This window comes from Mesoplodon bidens, assembly GCF_964165515.1.
Source record: "Mesoplodon bidens genome assembly, chromosome: 13".
Taxonomy (NCBI): Eukaryota; Metazoa; Chordata; class Mammalia; order Artiodactyla; family Ziphiidae; genus Mesoplodon; species Mesoplodon bidens.
The window spans coordinates 40,431,513-40,453,539 of NC_138169.1; the positions used below are offsets into that span (position 1 = coordinate 40,431,513).

Genomic DNA, 22,027 nt, shown 5'->3' on the forward strand with positions numbered 1-22,027 from the left:
TTGATTATGATGCCAGTAAAACATAAATGCATTTATATCGTCTATGGTTGTTAAGAAGGAAAGGAGCATATAACTAATGAGTGAAACTCCTATCTTGCATCAACTTTCTCTCTTTTTTGTTTTAATACTTCTCAGGTGAGTGCTGTCCTTCTACTATCACTCACTGACCTCCCATTCTCTTAACCCTTGACATTCTGACTTCAGTACTGGTCTATTTGGTGACCTCTGAGTGTTTTGCTCTTTTAATACATATATCCTAATGCCTAAATCCACTGGTCATATCTTAATCACCAACTTTCTTAATTTCTCTATCATTCTACACTGTTTACAACTCCCCTGAAGTTCTCTGATAACTGTAATAATTTATATCAGATGCCACTTCTGGCATAGACTGCGATGCTATGTGTGATGAGGGAATGAGCAAGTGTCCTCCAAGAGCCCCCTTGAAACACACTCACATAAAGTTGGTCGTGGATGTTGGCTCCGTGCTTCAGCAAGGTCTCCACCACCTTCATGTGCCCATACTGACTGGCGGCCAGCAGGGCAGTGCCCCCGTCCTGCGGTCATGAGAAGTATAAACACATTAGAAACAGTGAGAGCACACATCTTACCAGCAGATGCTCTTCACATGGTGAGAACTTTGGGAAAGAACTTCCCATACATAATAACAAACTCACTTTTCCTCTTTTATCTCTTTTACTTTTTCTTTATAATCATGACAGAGTTCATCTTAAGGGCATCATTATGTTGTATACTGGGGTGACTTGTTTGAGATATATTATAGCTACTTGCTAAGTTATTATAATTAATTTAGAAGTTTCTCATGTCAAACGCAGAATCATCTCTTTGCCTCTCAATAAAGGAAACAGAACAGGAAGTCTGTACCAATTGTATCTTGGGATCACCAGAGTCATCTCCTGTGGTTTCACCAGAGACCCAACTGACAAACATCGGCTTCTCCCTGTGGGTCCACCCAGTTGTAGGTCTCTGAGATTAAGGTGTCTTTAGGGAGTAGACCTCTTGGGCCCCTGCCTTCACGGGATGAGATCTGCATGCACTGAAAGCGGGGATAACTGCAGCCTATTCCATGTGCTTCTCACTCTCCTGCTTTGCATTTTCCTTTGAACATGTGCCAATTTGTCCAGACCTCTTTTAAAATGTGGGCGCTAGGACTCAACAGAGCACTGCAAAGTAGATGCGGCCTGATGGGACATTCCTCGGTTCCCTCTCCTCTACTTTTATCTCTGTGCCTAAATTAGAATTAGCTTTTAGGCCAACCACACCAAATACTGACTCACTGAGTTTGTGGTCAACTGAAACCCTTTCTTTTTTTTTTTTGGCTGAGTTGGGTCTTCATTGCTGCGTGTGGGCTTTCTCCAGTTGCGGGGAGCGGGGCTACTCTTCGTTGCAGTGCGCTGGCTTCTCATTGCCGTGGCTTCTCTTGTTGTGGAGCACGGGCTCTAGGCACGCAGGCTTCAGTAGTTGCGGCATGCGGGCTCAGTACTTGTGGCTCGTGGGCTCTAGAGCGCAGGCTCAGTAGTTGTGGTGCACGGGCTTAGTTGCTCCGCGGCATGTGGGATCTTCCCGGACCAGGGCTCGAACCCACGTCCCCTGCATTGGCAGGCGGATTCTTAACCACAGTGCCACCAGGCAAGTCCGTTAAGCCCTTAATGGTTTTTCTCATGTGCTGGGCTGAGGCTTTCTCTTTTCCCATCTAGGATTGTTGTGTTGTTTCTTTGGCTCTGTGAATGGGTATGTGGACATTTGAGCCAACTGTAAACAATCGAAGAACGTGGAATGTGGTTCTAAAATACAAGTCATAGATATAAGATAGTGTGGTTTCTAAATTTGGGCATAGAGTGTTTATTCAAAATGGCTACCCTCGCAGCCCCACCCTCAGATTCAGTAGGTCTAGAGTGAGGCCCAGAAAGAGGCATTTGACCAGCCATGTGAGGTGACCGAGAGGTGCAGGAGGCAGGTGGGCCTCCTTTGGAGAAACACTGCTGCACATGGTCCTGCATTCACAGGTAGGCAAGGTGCTGGGGGATGCACATGGCTGAGTAAGGCTTCAGCAAGGGCCCGGCTGTGTGGTGGGAAGAGCTGCGTTTTGAAGGGTGGGGAATGGAGGAGAGAGACTGGAGGGCTGAGGCTGGTGGGGGTGGGTGTAGGTGGAGGCTGGTGGGCACTAAGAAGTTGCTTATTAAGCTATTAGCAGCAACGAGCACCAACGTTTCCAAGTTTTGTTGTGTCAATCTTCCCAGCTCTTTGCCTAATGGGTTTAGAGAACAGATAAAACATGATGATCATCATAGAAGAGCTGATACCTTTTATTTTAAAAAACACATTTTTGGGGACATAGGTTCAATTACAATGAGAACAGTTGACACAAAGTCAGTTTGTTTTTTTTTGTTTTGTTTTGTTTTTTTTGCGGTATGCGGGCCTCTCACTGTTGTGGCCTCTCCCATTGCGGAGCACAGGCTCCAGACGCGCAGGCTCAGTGGCTATGGCTCACGGGCCCAGCCGCTCCGCGGCATGTGGGATCTTCCCGGACCGGGGCATCGGCAGGCGGACTCTCAACCACTGCACCACCAGGGAAGCCCACAAAGTCAGTTTTGATGACAGGATCATATTAAAACTCAAAGCGTCCTGACACTGTCTTCTTCCCATGGAAAACTCTTGGCCACCTGCAGTTGACCTAATGGAAACATGTGGAACTGCTCGCCCTGGGTCCCATGTTCCATGGATTTCTGGGACAGCACAAACTGGCTCGTGTACAAAGGCCAGCATTAACTTGTTAGCTAAGAAGAATGAAGCAGCCATGTGGTCACACACGATCATTTGACGTAGTTCAGAGTTGAGTCAGGTTTGTAGAACTTTTTATTTTTAGTTGTATCGCTTTTATAATTAAAAATAAAATGATATTTAATATAAAATATTTGTACACCTGTATTTTGGATTACTGTATAGTATAGTCAGCATGTCTGGAGGCATGTACACAGTCCAACAGTAGGTTTCAGAAAAGACAGAAACCCTTTCTGAAATTCAGATCTACTTGATAGTGTTTTAACAGGGAAAAAAAACTCCACTGGAAACTCCTTTGATATCAAAATATCACATACAATGAATTAAGAAAACCTAAAAGTTTCCAACGAGGGCAAATTTTTAGGAATTTTTTATGACTGGAGTCATTTTTTATGACAGAAATAAGTTTTCAATTACAATGTGACGGCAGTTCAAGTTCTTCTGCTACAAAGCATTGTCATGAAAAGTCACATTGTGAACACAGAAGTTATCTTTCTGCAGCCTCGGTTTTCTTATCCACATGTCAAACATGAAGAGTCAATGACTTCTGCAAAGGAAGAACCACAACTTGCCCAACTATATAAACTATATAAACTGTAAAAACTGTTTACAGTTTTTAGTTTACAGTTTTTAGTTTATAGTTTACAGTTAAACTATATAAACTGTAAAAACTATATAAACTATATAAACTGTAATCATATGTTATATATTTCAGTGAGGACATTTCAGAGAGTAAACTGCCTGCCAAATCCTCCTTAGAAATCTCTCAGATTCACTAGGATTGGCTTAATACTTCCAACAATTCCTATCATAGCACTGGGATTAACCTTGAAGCAGAAAAAAGCATATGAAAACAGGGAAAGTTATAAAGCACCTGCTACTGTATCCATCCTGATAACAAAATTTAGTGTCCCAGAGTAGAAAGTTACCAGTACAAGAAAGAATCTAAGCAATTCCTCCCACCCCGAGTTCTCCAATTGTGAGCCCAAAGTAAAAATGTCATGTTTTGAATTGGATTCCTAGGACTACCCCTGAATCATTACAACTTAACCTTGTGAAACCCACCTTCTTAGGCTTGAAAATCTTGTAAAAGGCAAAGCAAAAATTCATACTATAGATGAAGAGAAATGAAAACTCATGACTGCTGAAAGTCTTCAACAAGGTATAAAATCAGGAAAATTCTCTTACTTTGGTCCTGAATTCAGTGGATGCTCCAAATTCAAAGAGAAATCTCACAACATCATTATGTCCTTGTTGAGCAGCGAAGAACAGGGCAGTTGTACCTGACTGAGAGAGAGAGAGAGGCTGGTTTTAAAAGATATTTGGCTACATTACATTTGATTTATATGCTTGTAAACAAAACAAAATCCTTGCATATAAACTTCCAGCCTAGGAGGGGGCTATATTGAACAGACTGTATTCCTTGTTCAGGTAAGTGACCAGTGTCGAGGCTGCTGGGTTCCAGAAATGTTAAGATGTAACAAGGTCTGGATGAGGAAACTGGGCTAGAATAGGAAAATTCTCATCTTTTTTTTTTTTTTGGCTGCCCTGTGCACATGCGGGATCTTAGTTCCCTGACCAGGGATCAAACCCGTGTCCCCTGCAGTGGAAACGTGGACTCCTAACCACTGGACTGCCATGGAAATCCCTCACCTTCTTAATAGACATGAATTTTAGAGACTACCAAAGTGTGCAAACGCTATGTGTCTAGAGAGCCAACTAAAGGAAACAATGGCAGGTACATCTTCAGGAGACAAATATTCTGATATTGCAAAATGGATTACAGATGAACCGAGGAAGAAGTCTGCTCTAAGCGTCAGTTCCACAGCACTGCCAGGCACTCTCTTCCAGCTTCCAAAATACGCGGGGTGAGGTCAGGGCCTCTCTTTGGCTATTTTTCCAGACTGACCTGGCTCAGGGAATTCAGGGGGTCACCGGGGACCTACACGTCATCATTATTTGCGCCACACAGGTTACCTCTAAACCCAACACACTTAAGTCCTCAAGGGCCACTGTGTTCAATGCACAATAGTTTTCATCTCCAAGAACATTAGTTGAGCAGTTGGAACCAAACAGATAAATATAAAGACCATAAGAACCATACATTGGGTGGAAATCAAACGTTTCTCTTCTTCTCCCAGCTTCTCTCCATTCTTCTTAAGAGATTTTTGTGTATGTTGAGCTAGCCCTTCACAATAAAGTCTTTGAGTAAGCAGATCTGGACTGTATTGTTTTTTATTAGAGAAAATCTGTCTTTTCTTTAAAGTTAAAATAAACAAAGGCTGTAAAGCAGAGAGGAAAAATAAAAAGATTAGGGAAGTTTTAAAGTAGAATTCTAAGGGGGCCCAAATATCTTCCTTCCAGAAGAAAATCAACTACTGAAGTGAAAATGACCTAAAACGATGATTCGGTGTTGTGGAAATTACTCAGAAGAATCTGAGTTCCTTAAAAAACTAAAAATAGAGCTACCATATGATCTGGCAATCCCACTCCTGGGCATATATCCAGAGAAAACCATAATTCGAAAAGATACATGCACCCCAGTGTTCAATGCAGCACTATTTACAATAGCCAAGATATGGAAGCAACCTAAATGTCCATCAACGGAGGAATGGATAAAGAAGATGTGGTACATATACACAATGGAATATTACTCAGCCATAAAAAAGAGTGAAATAATGCCATTTGTAGCATCATGGATGGACCTAGAGATTATCATACTAAGTGAAGTAAGTCAGACAGAGAAAAACAAACATCATATGATATCACTCATATGTGGAATCTAATTAAAAAATGATACAAATGAACTTATTTATAAACAGAAACAGACACAGATTTCAAAAACAAACTTACAGTTACCAAAGGGGAAATGTGGTGGGTGCGGAGGAATAAATTAGGAGTTTGGGATTAACATATACACACTACTTTATGTAAAATAGGTGACCAACAAGGACCTAATGTATAGCACAGGGAACTCTATTCAGTATTCCGTAATAACCTATACGGGAAAAGAATCTGAAAAAGAAAGAATATATGTATATGTATAACTGAATCACTTTGCTGTACACCTGAAACTAACACAACACTGTAAATCAACTATACTCCAATAAAATTTAAGAAAAATTCCATAAAGTTCCAACTTGCCATGAACCAGCAACTATTTACATAGCATTTACATTGTATTAGATATTATAAGTACTCTAGAGATGATTTAAAGTACATGGGAGGATATGCGTAGGCCATGTGCAAATACTATGCCATTTCACATAAGGAACATGAGTATCTGCAGATTTTGGTATCCACGGGGGGTCCTGGACCCAATCCCCTGCGTATTCGGAGGGATGACTGTACTCTATAGTCCTTTTTAACAATTCACTATTGTGAGAGCTTCGCATCTCTGCCACCGGCGTTATTCTTTTTTTTTTTTTTTAACATCTTTATTGGAGTATAATTGCTTTACAATGGTGTTAGTTTCTGCTTTATAACAAAGTGAATCAGTTATACATATACATATGTCCCCATATCTCTTCCCTCTTGCATCTCCCTCCCTCCCACCCTCCCTATCCCACCCCTCTAGGTGGTCACAAAGCACCAAGCTGCTCTCCCTGTGCTATGCGGCTGCTTTCCACTAGCTATCTATTTTACGTTTGGTAGTGTATATATGTCCATGCCACTCTCTCGCTTCGTCCCAGCTTACCCTTCCCCCTCCCTGTGTCCTCAAGTCCATTCTCTAGTAGGTCTGTGTCTTTATTCCCGTCTTGCCCCTAGGTTCTTCATGACCACGTTTTTTTTTTTTTTTAGATTCCATATATATATATATGTGTTAGCATACGGTATTTGTTTTTCTCTTTCTGACTTACTTCACTCCGTATGACAGACTCTAGGTCCATCCACCTCACTGCAAGTAACTCAATTTCGTTTCTTTTTATGGTTGAGTAATATTCCATTGTATATATGTGCCACATCTTCTTTCTCCACTCAACTGTCGATGGACACTTAGGTTGCTTCCATGTCCTGGCTATTGTAAATAGAGCTGCGTTATTCTTATTCACATGCAAAACCTGACTTACCTCTCTCTGGAGATTGATGTCAGCTCCCTGCAGGACGAGCTCCCTCACACAGCCTATGTGGCCAGCATAGGAGGCGACCATGAGGAGTGTTGTGCCGTGCTGGGTGGGGGAGAGACAGATGAGCAGTCAGGCCACATGACACCAGAGAGGTGGCCTGGAGAAGATGCTGCAGACGTCAGCTCTTCCCAGGACACGTCCGAGCTGAGCGCAACATCTCCCGCAGTAAATAAAAGTGTCTCGTGAATAATCTTATAATGCAGACCAAACAGGAAAAAGCAAAGTGACAAATTGCTGAGGCTGGAATTTTCAGTTCAAACATTCACTTACTTCCATTACCCTCAGACACGCAGTCCAAGTGAACCATGGTTACTGCATTTTGAGGCGGCTGTGATGTAGTGGCCTCGTTTTATGATTCCTGAGCCAAAACACTGTTACTAATGCAAAAAAATGGGTTAAGTGGTACTAGTTGGTTTTCTGAGTTTAGAATTCTTTATTTTCAAACTGATTCAGGTAAAGATGCAACGAGAGATTACAGAAGTGCGATTCAGGAGCCCCGGGGTCCACCTCTGTCATCAACCAGCAGCGTGACCTGGGGCACACTGCTCACAATTCCTGGGGCTCATTTACTTCAGCTTTAAAATGAGGAGCTGGATGACATGATTGCCAAGGTCCCTGCCAGCTTTAAGATTCAAGGACTTGAGACGTACCACCTGAGATTCCAATTCAAGTGGACTTTTGTGGTTTAATTTACATTTGTTTTCAAGGGCTCGAAACTGTAATCTGAACCACCTCTTCTGTGTGGTCAGCAGCCTGCTTCTGTGGAGAGGATAAGAGAGAGACAGACGGCTCTGCCTGTGAGGAAGCCTCACTAGGTACGGGGTGGTGATTCTTAGAAGCCTCGTGCTATATATTCAATACATCTGTGGGATTTTGTAGGAAGGCAGTATAGTTGAGTGGTCACTGACAGTATGATTCTGGGCTGGTTATCTGAGCTTTCAAAGGCTCATTCACCTCATCCGTAATGCGGAATAGTAAAAGTATCTGCCTGGTTAAATTAAATGGGAAAAAGCAATAATTCAGGCGATGTGCTTAGCTTAGTAATGTTAAATATTCAGTAAGAGTTAGATGTTAAAATAATATTATGATGCCTCAGTAAATGCTAGATTATTATTTGGTTTTCGTTGACTCGTGTGAAAGACAATCCTAGTTTGGGGAAAGGCTTGTTTGCTATAAGTAAAAGTACAGGTAGAATCAAGAAGAGCTAGTGGCTTCACAGAAGTGCTTTATGATATTCTTCTACCCCATGTGACCGCATTTGGTATTTGAATGTTAAGACCTTCATGTTGGCTGTACCACCTGTCATTCAGGGGGACTCCTTCCTCCATGTTCTTCAAGATTAGAGTAGCAAACTTGGAGTTACCAACTTCCTGTTGAATGTGAGAACATTTTTATTCAGCATTCAGATAGAAGATTCCTTGATTTAAAGCCAGTCTGAACAGGCAAGCTATGAATGTATCCTTTGCATGAGAGATGAGAAAATTTTTTCATCATGGGTCACACTGGTCTCAAAATACAAATCAATCATGAGCTAGAGGAACCACAGAGCACTTAACTTGGATATTTTAAAAAGAAAATAAAAAACATCAGGCTCATCTATTTTACAGTAAGGGAAGATGAATGAAACAAATAACCAAAATGCTCCTTTATACATTGTATTTCACTTCTACATCATGGTCGACTGAGGAAAAGTCAGAGGTTGGGACAAAGGAGAAATAGAATACAAAGCCCGCACGCCTAGAGCCTGTGCTCCACGACAAGAGAAGCCACCGCAATGAGAAGCCCGCACACCGCAACGAAGAGTAGCCCCCGCTAGCCGCAACCAGAGAAAGCCCGTGTGCAGCAACGAAGACCCAACGCAGCCAAAAATATAAACAAATAAATTAATTTAAAAAAGAGGAGGGATCTGTGGATGTATTAAGCTACACAAAGCTGGAAGTCAGGAGAAGGTCGTAGGGGGTGTCTGAAAAGGGGTGACTTTAAGAAAAAGGAGTAAAGTGGTCATCAACATGGTCAGTGGGTGAGGCCACAATGAAAACGGGCATTCCCACTCCAGTTCTGTCCAGTGTGGCACTGCTGCCCAGCAAGACCCAAGTAAGACCCGACGACCAGTTCACAGATGCCCAAGACCCCGTATCAGTTTGGGTCCTGGCAAAGAACAGATGGTACATTCAAACTGGGATAACTGGACGAAAGTTTAATAAAGAGACTATTTATAAGGCTATGCTCTGGATGTAGGGAAACCACAAAGAACAGTACTGGGAGCTAGAAACAGCGGAGCTGCACTGCTAGCCCAGGCCCGAAGGCGCGAGGGACAGGTGGTGGCTCCCAGGACGGAGAGGGTGAGAGTCCTGCTGCCAGACAGGATGGGGGGGGTCTAGACTCCTCAACATCCCTGTCCTCCCTCCCTCTGATTCCTGCCAACGCTCCCACTGGCCAAACCCTACTGGAGGCCAGAGGGAAGTCAGTCCCCTGGGGCAGGCCAGACAGCTCCAACTCTGGGACACAGAGCAAGCTGGAGAAAGTTACAAGTGGGTCTGGAGGTGCACCCCAAGCTGTCCTGCACTGATGCCCGGGGTGGGGCAAAGTGGAGCAAACTTTGATACCTCGCTTGGGCTGGTGGCTGACATCACCTACCAAATTTGCGCAATAAAAGCTGGAAATGGCACACCCTGTTATCAGGAAAACAAGAAGGCTCCTGTGAAAACATTTCTACTTAATCCCTAAAATCAAAACATCTCCTCTCTCCTCATCTGAGGTCCTCTTAGTCCCCAGAGGTGCGACGTCCTGCTGAGAACAGAGAAATTGCTGCCTCTAGCCGGGGAAGAAAGGGCTCTCGCAGTGATGCCTGAAAGTAGGTGGGAGGACCTGTTTTTAGTTCCCCTTCATTACCGATGAGGGTACTGGTGTTTGCAAAGGTAAGGAAGGGATAAGAGGCTGGGTGGAGGCTTCCATCTCTCAGTGGAAAAAACCCAACTCCCCCATCCGCGGCAGCCCCCTTCCGTTCTGAATCATCTCCCCCTTTTCTTCTTGGACTTGGCCGATTCTGATTCCCAGTGACGTGTCTCTTCCCCTATTGTGGCCCCTCCTGTTTTATGCAGGTAATGGCTTTCCCAGTATGTTTGTTTGTTTGTTTGTTTGTTTGTTTTTGTGGTACGCGGGTCTCCCACTGCTGTGGCCTCTCCCGTTGCGGAGCACAGGCTCTGGACGCGCAGGCTCAGCGGCCATGGCTCACGGGCCCAGCCGCTCCGCGGCATGTGGGATCCTCCCGGACCGGGGCACGAACCCGCGTCCCCTGCATCGGCAGGCGGACTCTCAACCACTGCGCCACCAGGGAAGCCCCCCAGTATGTTTTGAAGTTCCCCATGGTACTTCAGACTTTTTGAAAAGGATGAAGCAAGCAAACACATGAAAAAGCGGACAAACACTGTGAAGGAAGGGTATTCAGCAGGCGCTCTCATGCCAGCGGGGGATGGCAAGCTCCCAGCATGCGTGTACCGAATGGACAGGTCCGTACACTGTCCCTGCAGTCCACGTCCACTCGGCCACTGTTCAGCAGCAGCCTGAGCAGAGCCAAGTTGCCCCTCCTCGCTGCCCAGAACACGGCGTTGGCAAGTGGGGTTTCCTTCTGCAGAAGCAAAACAAAACAGGATCTTAAAATCGACTTTCATTAACACGACCACTTCTACGCAAGTACGCACTACCATTCAAAAGGGAGACCTTCCAGATATGTCTGATCATTTGAGAGTGCTCCTCTGGCAACAGGTGATTGTCGTGTACTTGGTTATGGGATGCAGATACCCCAGCCATGGGGCTGTGATGAAGAGCCGTGTTGTTGATTACACAGCACTATTAATACCCTATTTCCCACCAATGTCCTCACTTTCCTGCCTCTGTGTCTTTGTTCACAGTTTCCTTTTTGTGTGAAATGAATTTTCCCCCATCCTTCACGGCCAAGGTTCTGCTTAAAGGTTATTTCCTCCCTGAAGTGTTCCCAAATCTCTCTTTGCCTCTAAGCAGAGGGAAATCTCTCCCAATTCTGAGTTTACAGGTACCTTTTCTGTGCCCTCAATACTTTCTACCTGATTCCAGCTGCCTGGGTAAATGCCTCACTTTCCCTCCACCAAATTTTCTCTGTTTCAGCTGGAACTTGCCAGAGGTTTCTGCTGAGAACAAGGAACTTTGGGCAGAAAATGTTGCTGTGAGTCCTTTAAGAAAAAGGAGTAGGGGCTTCCCTGGTGGCACAGTGGTTGAGAGTCCGCCTGCCGATGCAGGGGACACGGGTTCGTGCCCCGGTCCGGGAAGATCCCATATGCCGCAGAGCGGCTGGGCCCATGAGCCATGGCTGCTGAGCCTGCCCGTCCGGAGCCTGCCCGTCCGGAGCCTGTGCTCCGCAACGGGAGAGGCCACAACAGTGAGAGGCCCGCATACCGCAAAAAAAAAAAAAAAAAAAAAGAAAGGAAGAAAAAGGAGTAAAGTGGTCAGCCACATGGTCAGTGAGTGAGGCCACCATGAAAACGGGCATTCCCACTCCAGTTCTCTCCAGTGGATCCTTCACTCCACTCCTGGGTTATTTTAAAGTTGCTAAGTTAACACTGGAACAACTACGGAAGGAACAGAGCTGGAGGAGAGTTCTCCTGAATCAGAGCTGCAGCGTTGACTGTAGTACCACCACCTTCTCTAAAACAGATCAATTTGAATTTGCAGAGAACAGTCCCTGGTGGGGGTGAGGGGCAGACAGAACCAGACAGCTCAGGGTTTCCACCCCAGCCCTGGGCAACGGACTTGGCCCCGCTGAGGCCTGGATTCCTCTTGCTCAGATGGAGATCACATTACTGCCTTGAAGTTTATGGTAAAAATTAAATGATGCAGGTTAATTGGCTAATATGGTGCCCAGCACATCATCCATGCTTACAAATACTAGTTTCTTTCCTTCTGTTCACTTTCTTTACAAAGTTAGAATCAACAGGCAAAACTGAACTCAGAGTATTGGTACTAATAAAGAATTCTGCTGGTCTCAGGAAATTTTCTAGTATTCAAATTGTTTAACAAAAACACTTTTTGGGGTGGGCTCAAAGCACATATCTGACCCAGAGGGTCTTTTATGCAATACGTCTTCTAAGTATATGTATAAGGTATGACATACAAAACCTAACTCACCAATGCTAAGTTAAAAAGAAAACACCGGCAATTTCAGCTGCTTCACCGAACCATCACAAGTGGAAGTCCAGTGGCAGCAGAGGGGTGACAGCACCCGTGGGTGTGAGGGTTGACTTTCAGGAGCTCTTCAGCACACGCACAACACAGCTTAGTGTTCTTGTGCATTCTTGGACGAGAGCGTGGCAAAGTGGGGAGTGATAAGCAGATGACAAACATACTTGGAATGCTTCCCTGGCTCAGTTAGGAGGAAAAAGTTCACCTTAAATTCCAGGTGAATAATTTGCTTCCCCTGAAGCTGTAAGTTTTACTGTCCCAGGAGTTTTCACACCCAGTGTCTGTGGTTTTTGCACCAGGCTGGGTCTGATGTTACAGTTGTTAGTAAGTGTGTGAAGCAATGGCAAGGCTGGTTTGACTTGTATAATAAGTCATGAAACAATGCCCCTTAAATAGAGAGATTGCACAAAGCCAAGATGAAGTTTGGGAGGGTGAATCAGGAAGACAAGTTAATATGCACCATGGAACAGCTTTGTTGGCTTTTCTGGAAACATGAAACCTTGAGAGTCATAAACTAAATCATTTTCAATGATTTCGTTGTTTCCCTTTAACCCCAAATACCTTTCAAAAAACCATTTGCAAGCCCCAAACTTCTATTGTCATAACAAGCTCTCCAGCCAGGAGCCTCTCCTGCCTTTAGGATGGCCTCGGGGATTCCTCTCCTGCACGGGCTAGACATCCTGGTTTCCTACAAGGTTCTAGAAACTGAGCTTTGGGAAAAGGTGTAAATCCTTCATTTTCCCTCAAGAGCTTGATATACTGGGAGGTGGAGGCATGATAGAGTAGTTGATTTGGGGTGAGAGAGAGCTGAGTTCAAGTCCTGGCCCTGCTACTTCCCGGTTCTGGGACCTTGGGCAGGTTATTTAATTTCTCTCTGCCCTAGGAAAGCGAGAATTATATTAATAGTGGTGGTACAGTCAGCAACCTCGGGGGATTAGACCCCCTGCGGATACTGAACTCTGTGGATGCTCGTCTCTTATATAAATCAGCACAGTACTTGCATATAACCTATGTATCTCCTCCCACATACTTTAAATCATCTCGAGATTACTTGTGATATCTTACACATGTAGATGCTATGTAAATAGTTGCCAGTGCAGGTCAAATTCAAGTTCTGCTTTTTGGAACTTTCTGGAATTTTTTTTCTGAATACTTTTGATCTGTGGTTGAATAGGCAGATGTGGAACCTGAAGACACGGAGGGTCAACTGTACCTCTGTCATGGGCTGTTAGAGGCTAAATGAAGTAATACGTGCAAATGCACTTTGACAGCAAACGCTCAAGAGATGCGAGCTCTAGATGCACAGTCCTCACAGCCCTTTAAGACTTGTCCAGGAGAATTCATTTGCTTGGTCACTGGCATGTGCTTGGGACAGTGGCACTGGCCAGGGGCTAGGACTAGAGGTACCAGTCAACCTTGATCTCTGCTCCAATGGCTTTATGGGCCAGTAGGAAACGAGCATCCCAGGCATGCAGGGTGCTGATGCAATGACATGGGGGCATCCTGGGAACCGTCACTAGCTCGGAAGGGCTGGAGTGAAGGACGTGGGGGGAGAGAGGGCAGGAGATGCTGTAGGGCAGGTAGTCAGGGCCACATCCTGAAGGACTTGCTGTGCTATGTGATGGAGCTTGGACTTCATCCGGTGGGTACTAGGGAGTCAAGGAAGGACTGGAGCCGGTCTGAGGACTGGAGCCAGACTGAGACTGGTGTCTACAAGGTTAGGAGACACTGTACAGACAGGGAAGAGATGGTGAGCTGAGGCTACGATCGTGGGGACAGCAGGATGAGACAGACGGGAGAAATTTCAAGGAGCTAAACTGAATAGTCTCGGTGTGACTGTCTGTGCAGGAGCAGAGGGAGAGGGAGCCTGGCAGATGTGGTGCCACTCATGGAAGTCGGAAGCTCCGGTTGAAAGGCAGATTATGGGGAAAAGTGATGAGTGCAGCTTTGCACATGCCGAGTTTCAGATGCCTGTGGGGCATCAAGGTGGAAATGTCCAGCAAAGCAATGCATAAGTTCTCCTATCACACTGCGGCCAACCCGTTTTACTGGAGTGCAGGAATCCTGAGCTAATACTTACCAAGTGCTTATTCTGTACCAGTGGCACATCCTCTGCAGACTAGCTCATTTAATGCTCATCACAGCTCGGGGAAGTGGGTGCATTATTATCCCACTGCTCAGATGACGTAAGTGAGAAGCGAGAAGCAACAAGGCAGGCTTCAGCCCCAGGCAGTCTGGTGCTTGAGGCTGGGCTTTCAGCCACCCTATCGTCCTGCCTCCTGCGGAATTCTCCTCCTGAGACAGCAAGGAATAGGCAGTGTGGACCCCAGTGACCTCCTTCCTACCCTCATTCCAAGTCCTCTTCTGCCAAGATGGAAAGTCCCACGACCTTCTTTCTCTTTGGGGTCTACAGACCACATTGCCTGGTTAACTTCCAAACCTCCTCTGGGTACAATCTGCACATAATCATAAAATGCTGTTTACAAAGGGCAGCCCTTTAAGCCTTTAAAGGAGCTGATGCACGTGAAAATGCTTCACACAAATCTTAAGGCACTTCACCAATCGTGTGATTACTAGTTAACCTCTTCCTTGGTTTTTCGGGTCTCTGCAAGCAGGCTGTTGGCTGTGACACTGTCATCACAGCAGTGACAACCTACGTTGGGTTCTTGCTCTGTATCAGGCGGTGTGCTGAGTACTCTCACTGTTCTAACACTTTTAATTCCCAGAAAACCCCCATGAGGTAGGTGTTACTGTTTCCATTTTTAAGATGAGGAAACTGAGGCACAGAAGTGACTTATGTAAGGTCATCCAGCTAGGAAGTAACGGGATTCAAACCCAAGTCTGTTTGGGTCCAGAGTCTGAGATCCTAAATCTTATCCGCTGTGAGAAAACCTGAGTATAACCTTCCACATATGCCACCTTCCCTTCTCTGTTTTCCCCCTATTTACTGCCAGAATTTTGGCTCACACAGTGGTCATCAGCACACTACCAGAAATTAAATCCGGGAAGGAAGGGGAGAGAAACACAGAAGGGAAGTTGTTACTTGTACAGAACTGGAATTCTGATTAAAAGCTAAGAGGCGGTAGAGATCTAAACTACTGGTTTAAAAAAGGGTTGAGAATAATGTGGATTTCATTTGTATAATTAATCTAATCAAGAGAACATTAGCTTTGTTCAACGATGAATTTCTCTGATGTTCGAAGCCGCATTAAACAAGGGGATAAGGAGGGTTGAGGGACCACGGGGCAGGAGGAAGCTTTGGATATGTCACCATTCCACTTTGTGCTAAATGGCTGAAATTTACAGAATTGCTTAATAAACATTAACTGAGAGTTAACCCTGTGTTGTAAGCATCATTACACTTCTGTAAGTGATAGGAAACCTAAGAGGAAAAAGTAAGTGATTTATTCAGCCAGGCATTCTGCCTAAGAGGTAGGCCTGTATAACACTGGCGTTTCCAAACTCAGAACTCAAGACCACGTTTAAGGTCTGTTTAACACATATATGTTCCGAATAGGCCAATCGATAGAGGTAGAAAGTAGTTTCGCAGTTTTCTGAAACAAGGGTGTTTGGAGGAATACAGTGACTGCTAAGAGGTATATAGTTTCTTTTTGGGGTGATTAAAATATTCTAAAATTGATTGTGCTAGTGGGTGCACAACTCTGTGAATATGCTAAAAACCACTGAAACGAACACTTTAGCTTGGTGAATTATATGGTATGTGATCTGTATTTCAATAAAGCTGTTAAAAAAATACATGGCTTTGTTAATTTATTCTCCTGTGGCTCATCCAAAAAATTTCAGGTGATTGATGAACTGGAGTTGATTTTGAGATAATTTACATACCTTCAGAACATAGATGAAACATACAAGTTCCTGTACGTCTGGCCAAGACATGAGCAATTTCCATCACCAAGATAAAGCCTGGTATTGAGATGCTTTATCCTCTTGGGTAAGACAAGAAAGACCTAGGTATTATTCTTTATCTGGTGATGACTCCCCTGGGATGGTGACCTCCCTCATTGGGTTAGGGTCTAACCCCCAAATTGTGCCAGACTTTTGGCAACCTCAGCCTTGGAGAAATAGTTGTTATAAAGACAAAAGTTAATGTACTGAAATCCACGAGCTTCATTCCACAAAAAGACTCAGACCTGCACTTTGAGTTTGCTTTTACTTTAAAGACAATCCCAACAAACATGTCTCTCTTTTCCTAACCAGAACAAATTGGGAGTTGCCAAGCGTGAAACAGGAAGTTTACTGGAGAGGCAAAGCGCTACCAGCAAGAAGGGACTGCTGACAGCATAATGGACAAAGGATAAAAAAGGGTGTCCACGTGATATATACACTACCAAATGTAAAATAGATAGCTAGTGGGAAGCAGCCGCATAGCACAGGGAGATCAGCTAAGTGCTTTGTGACCGCCTGGAGGGGTGGGATAGGGAGGGTGGGAGGGAGGGAGATGCAAGAGGGAAGGGATATGGGAACAGATGTATATGTATAACTGATTCACTTTGTTATAAAGCAGAAACTAACACACCATTGTGAAGCAAATTATACTCCAATAAAGTTGTAAAAAAAAAAAAAGGGTGTCCACGTGGTTCAGAAGCAAATGGCCCTACAAGTGGTGACTCAGTCATCGAGAAGAAGCAAAATTGTGGCTTCTAACGCTCTGTTTATCCTCCCACAGACTCAGCCAACAATGCTGGGTCTTTTCAATGCAGGCCTTGGAGATCCAGGGCCTCGGACCTACAAGCCTTTCAGCTGCCGATGAAAATGAAACAGTTAATCTATGGCTCCAAAATCAAAGTTAATGAAAACTTGATTCAGTATGTACGAAATGTAACATGTTGTCAACTTTACTAATTGCTAAAACTGGTATTCATAAAATGTCGCTGACACATGAATATAATCGGCAGGTCTGATTTTCTCACTATACAAGAACTACTGAATTGCAGAAAAATCCTGGACAAATGTAAATTAAATGTTATTTGTTGCTAAATAATTTAAAAAGCAATAGTATACAAATCCTTCCAAAAATGTACAACAAAAGTGCTTGTGGGATCTTAGTTCCCCAGACGGAATGAACCTGGGCCCCTGGCAGTGAAAGTGCTGAGTCCAAACCACTGGACTGCCAGGGAATTCCCAAAAGTTGCTATTCTCATTATGGGCTGAGGGTACATTTTAATACGTTTGGTATGATGTGAGCTGGGGCTAGTGCAGGGTTAGTCACCGTCCTGTGACTGCTCCCCTCCCCCACTCCCCCTCAAGCCTTCCCTCTGTGCCTTTTGGAACTCCTCCACTTGCTGGAAAATCAACCGTCTTTCTCCTTCACTTAGCACCGAGCTTCCTCTGCCTCCCTGGTGGAGGCTGGGCCTGCTCCCACCCCAGCCCTAGGGTGGAGAATGGGGCTGGGCCCTCCTCACCTGGCTTCCAGACACTGCCCTTCTCACCAGGTGTACATCTCTGCTGCTTCAAGACTCAGGCCATCCCACCTTCTCATCCTCTGCCTCACCTCAAGGTAGTTGTCGCCTCCTGACATTTTCTTCACTGAAAATGAACATTTTCTTCACTGAAAATGTTGGCACCTTCCTTTCTGCCCACCCCAAATTCTGACCGCATCCTGGCCTTCACTTTACAAAACATCAATATCTCTGCCCCCCCCGCCTCCTGAGAACTTCAGCACTCAGCTCAATCATCCCCTCTGTGCGCAAGCCTTCTCAGCACTCCCTGTTGTCATCTTAAAATACTTTTTTATTGAGATATAATGTACATACTATAAAATTCATCCTTTTAAAGCATATAATTCAGTGGTTTTTAGTTTAATCTCAAGGTTTCACAACCATCACCACTATTCCAGAACATTTTCATCAACCAGGAGAAGCCTCGTACCTATTAACAATCACTCCCCATCACCCCCTTCTTCCCCCAGTCCCTGGCAACCACTAAGTTACTTTCTGTCACTATGGATTTGCCTATTCTGGACATTTTGTATAAATGGAACCAGATAATACCTGGGCTTCTGTATCTGGCTTTTTGCACTTAACATAATGTTTTCAAGGTCTATGCATGTTGCTATGTATGAGTGCTTCATTCTTTTTGTTGGTTGTATGATATTCCATTATGTGGATATACCATGTTATGGACTGCATGACTGTGTCCTCCCCCCTCCAAGTTACTACGTTGAATTCCTAACCCTCATTGTGATGATATTTGGAGGTGGGGCATTTGGAGATAATTAGGTTTAGATTAGGTCCTGAGGGTGGAGCCCCCATCATGGGGTTAGTGCCCTTACAAGAAAAGGAAGACATTAGAGCTCCTTCTCTCCCCTTTCTGAGGAGATAGCCAGAAGATGGCTGTTTGCAAGCCAGGAAGAGGGTTCTCACCAGACACTGAACCTGCCAACAGCTTGATTGTGGACTTCCCAGCCTCCAGCACCATGAGATATAAATTCCTGACATATGTTTTCATTTCTTGTGCATATACACCTAGAAGCAGAATTGTTGGATCATATGGTAGCTCTATGTTTAACTCTTTGAAGGATGACTAGACTGTTTTCTATTATTTCTGCATCATTTTATATGCCTACCAGTAATGTATGAGGGTTCCAATTTCTCCACATCCTTGCCAACACTTGTCATTGTCTGTCCTGTTGACTGTAATCATCTTAATGGGTGTGAAGTGGTATCTCATTGTGGTTTTTTTGTTTGTTTTTTGCGGTATGCGGGCCTCTCACTGTTGTGGCCTCTCCCGTTGCGGAGCACAGGCTCCAGACGCGCAGGCTCAGCGGCCATGGCTCACAGGCCCAGCCGCTCTGCGGCATGTGGGATCTTCCCGGACCGGGGCACGAACCCGTGTCCCCTGCATCAGCAGGCGGACTCTCAACCACTGCGCCACCAGGGAAGCCCTCATTGTGGTTTTGATTTGCATTTCCCTGTTGGCTAATGATGTCAAATATCCTTTCAGTGGCTTATTGGCCATTTGTATATCTCCTTGGGACAAACGTCTATTCAGATCCTTTGACCATTTTAAAATTGGGTTGTCTTGTTTATTGTTGAGATGTCTATTATCATTTAAAGATGCTCAAGTCTCTACCATTTTAAAGCAAACAAACCCTTGGCCAAGTCTGGATTCCTGCTGCAGCCGCTGTTTCCCGAAGAATTTTTTGAAAGAGTTCTCTCCACTTGTGGTTTCCACCCACTCTCTTTTCAAGCTATTACAATCTGGCTTCTGAACTCAACATTACATTAAAACTGCTCTCAGCAAGGTCACCAGAGCCTGTTTTGTTACTAAATTCAAGGGGCACTTTTCGATTCTAAGCTTGTTTGATGTCTCTGTGGTATTTAACTCTGCATCCCTCTCTGCCTTTATGGAAAGACTACAGATTCTTGGCTTAACGATAGCACATGCTTCTGATTTTTCTCATACATTTCTGTCTGCTCCTCTATTTTCTCAATGGGTTTCCTTTATTCTGCTCATTCTTAGAGTCTTGAGCTTCTTTAAGATTTTGTCCTCAGTCCTCATTTTTTTTTTAAATAAATTTTATTTGGGTCTTGGTTGCTGCGCGTTGGCTTTCTCTAGTTGTGGTGAGCGGGGGCTACTCTTCGTCGCGGTGCGCGGACTTCTCATTGCAGTGGCTTCTCTTGTTGCGGAGCACGGGCTCTAGGCTCACGGGCTTTAGTAGTTGTGGCACACGGCCTCTACAGCACAGGCTCCATAGTTGTGGCACACGGGCTTAGCTGCTCCGTGGCATGTGCGATCTTCCCGGACCAGGGATTGAACCTGTGTACCCTGCGTTGGCGGGTGGATTCTTAACCACTGCGCCACCAGGGAAGCCCAGTCCTCTTATTTTCTACCTTTACGTGATCTCACTGGGCAATCACATTCATCCCCAAGGGTTCAATGACCACTTAACACTGCTCACTCCTAAATCTCATCTCTATCTCCTGCCTAGACTACTCTCCTGGGCTCCCAGTTTGTACATCTGTCTAACCAACATCTCTACTTGGACTCCTATCCATCCTTAAACTTGACACGTCCCACCCCAAACATTTTATCTTTACTTCTCTGGCCTTCTCTAACTCAGTGAATAACATCAATTACCGAATTCTTCTGATTAAAAAAATTTTTGTCACTCACATTTGTCTGCTTCCTCCCATCCTCAAAAGCTGTGCCCTAGTCTGGTACCATTTAACAAGATGACCCCAACATCATCCTGACTGGTCTCCCAGCTCCATTCTCTTCTCCAAACCATAGCCAGAGATCTTTCTAACATGCAAATCTCACCGTGTCATTCTTCTGCTTACACGAGCTACTGTAAAAGGTGGGATTACACTGGCTTTGGAGCCAGACACACCAGGGTTTCAATCTGAACACCATTCACACACTGGCTGCACGGCTGTGGGAAGAGTTATTTAACTTCTCCATGTTTTAGTTTTCTTATTTGGAAAAAAAAAGTGGGGGGCACCAAAGTACCATCTCGTGGGTCCTCCTGAGGATTCAGAAGATGCACCATGATGCCCTTGATTCAGAGTCGGGCACATTTTATGTGCTCAATACATTTTAACTACTATTTTTATTAAACCCTTCAATAGAGGCATATCAATGAACTCATTTTCATCCTAAAATGTGGGCGTTAAATGAATGACTTTAATAACCTCTTTGGACACTGAAGTCTGGTAATCAATCGCAGCTCCACTCTGCGCTGGTCACTCAGCTTCAGGGTCAAAAAAGGTCCTGTGGGGAGGAGGCAGCAGTGGTGCGGCTGGCGTTCGGGAACGCGGACGCAGGATCGGGCATCGGTGCCGCAGCCCTGGTCCCTAAGAGGGGCGGCCGCAGAGGAGCGCAGACCCGGGGCTTCTTCCCCGCCCCCGCCCGACTGTTACCCCGGCGACAGTCCTCGCCGCCCCTGCGCCCCGCGGGCGGGCTCACCGCACCTGCAGCCAGAAGTACTGAAAGCCTTTCGGGCAAAAAGCGCACCCCTAGACCACAAACCACAGGAGCCATCCAGGCCTGGTCGCTCCCTCCCGTCCCCCGCCAGCACCCCCGGGGCGGCGGCCACCCCACCCTGCGGGCCCGCGGCGGGTCCGGGCGGACGGTGGGTGCGGGCCCCGCCGCCGCAGGTTTGCCGCCAGCCCGGCGCGTCCTCCCGGAGCCCACGGCGCTCACCTTGAACGACATCCTGCACATGTCCGCGGCCGCCCCGCCGGGACCGGCGCGCTTCCGGCCCGGACGCCCGGCCCAGCCCTCCCCCACTCTCCCGCCGCCTTCCGCAGAGGGGCGGCCTTCCCGGCGCCGCGCGCTCTCGCTGCCGCAGACGGGGCCGGGGCGGGGGGAGAGAAGAGGGGAAGGGGGAGGGGAGGGGAGGGGAGGGGAAGGGGGAGGGGAGGGGAGGGGAGGGGAGGGGCGGGGGCTCACACGCGACCGCCCTCCGCGTACCTACCACACACACACTCCCAACTCCGTACGCACTGTGCACACTCTACACACAGGTTCACACACACACCACTGCACGCTCACAACCTCACATCACTCTTCACACATCCAGGCTCACTCTCTCCCACTCCAAACTGTACACCTCACACTGTGCACACTTTCCAGGTTACACACACTCAACCCTAGCCCCACGTTTTAAACCTACTTGATACCCCGTGACAAAGTTGATTTAAGCTAACTGCATTCATTCACAGGAGAAATAAGCATATTAATGATTCAAAAGTTGGATAAAAATGTTTTCTGTTGTAGTTCAATGTGTTAACATCTTTATATGTCATGTGTTATGAAAAATTTTCGTATGCACTAAAAACTTAATTTAAAATAAAATTTTGGTTCAGGAGGAAAAAAAAAAACCACACCCACAGCCCTCACACACCCACCTTCTCTCTCAT

General features: G+C 45.6%; 1 protein-coding gene across 8 annotated transcripts in view; it reads right to left on the minus strand.

The window, feature by feature from the left end:
* ANKRD29 (ankyrin repeat domain 29) overlaps positions 1-21,463 on the minus strand; it is a 43,839-nt gene extending 22,376 nt beyond the window's left edge. For 2 of the 8 annotated variants that reach the window (XM_081252990.1, XM_081252989.1), the window contains exons 1-5: positions 21,309-21,463; positions 10,447-10,557; positions 6,873-6,971; positions 3,991-4,089; positions 459-557 (exon numbers count right to left, since the gene is read on the minus strand). In XM_081252990.1, coding sequence (XP_081109116.1) covers positions 459-557; positions 3,991-4,089; positions 6,873-6,971; positions 10,447-10,557; positions 21,309-21,329 — 429 coding nt within the window. In that variant the 5' untranslated portion in view covers positions 21,330-21,463. Of the gene's footprint in view, positions 1-458; positions 558-3,990; positions 4,090-6,872; positions 6,972-10,427; positions 10,558-17,566; positions 17,691-18,526; positions 18,625-21,308 lie in introns of those variants that run through there. The other 6 variants (XM_081252993.1, XM_081252994.1, XM_081252995.1 and 3 more) reach the window with 6 other exon arrangements.
* Positions 21,464-22,027: the final 564 nt, after the last annotated feature.